Below are 2857 nucleotides of genomic sequence, written 5' to 3'. Positions count from 1 at the left end.
CCTGGTCCCCAAGCCCAGCCTACCCCTTCGGGCGGAGTGGTGGAGCCTGGAGCACCAGCTTAACCCTCACCGCGGCCTCTTTCCACAGTCCTATCTCCAGACCTTTTCCTATAAGAGCACCACTTACCTGGACCTGTGGGAGCACCTGCAGAAGGTGGGTAACAGCCTGCCCCCCCGCCCCTGAGCCATTCTGTTGGGGTCCTGAGGTGCTGGATGTCCCTGGGGGAGGGGGGAGCACCCGTGTAAAGGAATGTGTCCTGCTCACTGCCCACCAGCCCGGGCAGGTCATTTGGAGCCTTGGTTGGTGATTGGGAGAATGGGCGCTATGATGGCCCCTTGAAGGAGGGGGTGTCCTTGAAGGAGGGGGTGTCCTTGAAGGAGGGCGTGAGAGAACCGGGTGGCCTGCCGCACCCGGTCCCGAACTCCGTGATGGGAGCCCAGGAATCCACGCCTCTGTGTGCTCAGGACACGGGCCTCCCGGCTCTCAGGCCCGAGCCCTCCTCTGCCAGGAACTTTGGAGCCATTCAACCTGCTCAGCAGTCCTGGCTGCCCTGTGCCCTCCCGGCCCCTCCCCAGCACGACTTTGCACCCCAGCACCCTCAGCACAAGCTGGGACCTTCCCGTCCGGCCCCACCTTGCATTCTTGTCAACTCAGACCCAGAGCAGCCCTGTTTGTGGGGCAGACCCTCTGACCACCCTCCCGCCGCCCCTCCCTGCTCCTAGGCTGGAGTCTGCCCATTCTCCTCCATCCCCACCTCTTCCTCTCCCTCCCAGCGGCCCCACCCCTTCCCTGGGGCCCTCCTCACCCCAGATCACCCCTCCAGCCCCCAGGTGCCCTGGCTCTAAGGCTAGTCTGACCAGGGAGGGGGACCAGGGCTTTGTCACAGTCCCAGCTGGGCTCCAGGCTCCTCTTGGCCAACCTCCAGCTCAGGTTCCATCTGCCAGGAGCCTGGTCCCCCTCCCCTCCTCCCTCACCGACTCGGTACCTCCCCTCCACTTCCACCGGCTTCCTTGCCCTGCCTCAGTTTCCCATGCCTTCTGCGATGAGCCCTCCTCCATGCCAGGTGCCCCGCCAGCTTCATCCCTCCCTCCGGTTCCCTCTTTCCCTGAGCCCCCGCCTTTCTGCAGCACCCGGAGCCGCCCCCCTTCTCAGCCTGTACCCTCCAACACACTCTCCTGCCCGCCTTTTTTTGCCCTGTTTTTTTTTTTTAATATATTTTATTGATTTTTCACAGAGAGGAAAGGAGAAGGATAGAGAGTTAGAAATATCGATGAGAGAGAAACATCGATCAGCTGCCTCCTGCACACCCCCTACTGAGGATGTGCCCGCAACCAAGGTACATGCCCTTGGCTGGAATCGAACCTGGGACCCTTCAGTCCGCAGGCCGACGCTCTATCCACTGAGCCAAACCGGTTAGGGCTTTTTTTTTTTTTTTAAATATATTTTATTGATTTTTTACAGAGAGGAAGGGAGAGGGATAGATAGCCAGAAACATCGATCAGCTGCCTTCTGCACATCTCCCACTGTGGATGTGCCCGCAACCCAGGTACATGCCCTTGACCGGAATCGAACCTGGGACCTTTCAGTCTGCAGGCCGATGCTCTATCCACTGAGCCAAACTGGTTTCGACTTTTTGCCCTGTTGTTGTTTTTATTTTTTATTTTTTTTTTATTTTTTTATTTTATTTTTTTTTTTTTTAAATATATTTTATTGATTTTTTACAGAGAGGAAGGGAGAGAGATAGAGAGTTAGAAACATCGATGAGAGAGAAACATCGATCAGCTGCCTCCTGCACATCTCCCACTGGGGATGTGCCCGCAACCCAGGTACATGCCCTTGACCGGAATCGAACCTGGGACCCTTCAGTCCGCAGGCCGACGCTCTATCCACTGAGCCAAACCGGTTAGGGCTTTTTTTTTTTTTTTTAAATATATTTTATTGATTTTTTACAGAGAGGAAGGGAGAGGGATAGATAGCCAGAAACATCGATCAGCTGCCTTCTGCACATCTCCCACTGTGGATGTGCCCGCAACCCAGGTACATGCCCTTGACCGGAATCGAACCTGGGACCTTTCAGTCTGCAGGCCGATGCTCTATCCACTGAGCCAAACTGGTTTCGACTTTTTGCCCTGTTGTTGTTTTTATTTTCTCAGTTATTAACAGACATTGTTGGCATGTTGCTGTTGTTATGAAAACAATACGTATGGATGGAAAGAGAGAAAAAAGACCACTGAGTATAGTAGCCACCACCTTCAGCTGGTCCCCAGGCCCCCACGGGGTGTCCACGGCTCTCGCCCTCGCTCTCACTGCTCCCTCACCTGTGTGTCCTCTTCAGGCTGTGGACCAGCAGACGGCCATCAATCTGCCTCAGACTGTGAAAAACATCATGGACCCCTGGATCCTGCAGATGGGCTTCCCTGTCATCACCTTGGACACCAAGACAGGGAGCATCTCTCAGAAGCACTTCCTCCTTGACCCTGACTCCGTCGTCACCCGCCCCTCAAACTTCAGGTGAGCAGACCGGGTCCCAGGGCCCGTGTCCTCGCGCGGGTCCCAGCCCCAGCAGCTGTCCACAGGCTCTCCTTCCTGGGCCAGGAAGAGGGGGGCGCTTGGTGCCAGAGACGGGCAGAGAGTGGGAGCCGGGGCAGGGCTGCTCTGCGCTGGCGGTGGCCATGGCCTGCCGGCTCTCACCGCCCCACCTCGGGTCTCTTTTGCAGCTACCAGTGGATTGTTCACATCTCGTCTCTGAAAAATGGTGCTCAGCAGGCAGACACCTGGCTGGAGGGAGCCACAAAAAGTAATGCAGACCTGCCCCTGTAGACAGAAGCCCCGCCCCGCCACTCCCAGCTCCTGGCC

The 2857-nt window shown here is 56.7% G+C and overlaps 1 protein-coding gene across 1 annotated transcript in view; it reads left to right on the top strand.

Annotated features, from left to right (window-relative positions):
* Positions 1-2857, top strand: part of ANPEP (alanyl aminopeptidase, membrane) — a 30979-nt gene that overhangs the window by 16706 nt on the left and 11416 nt on the right. The window contains 3 exon segments of the mRNA XM_014449102.2: positions 53-154; positions 2337-2512; positions 2719-2798. Coding sequence (XP_014304588.1) covers positions 53-154; positions 2337-2512; positions 2719-2798 — 358 coding nt within the window.

This window comes from Myotis lucifugus, unplaced genomic scaffold (assembly GCF_000147115.1).
Source record: "Myotis lucifugus unplaced genomic scaffold, Myoluc2.0 scaffold_1020, whole genome shotgun sequence".
Classification (NCBI taxonomy): Eukaryota; Metazoa; Chordata; class Mammalia; order Chiroptera; family Vespertilionidae; genus Myotis; species Myotis lucifugus.
The sequence above is the reverse complement of the archived record's forward strand: the minus strand, read 5'-3'. Positions and strand labels throughout refer to the sequence as shown.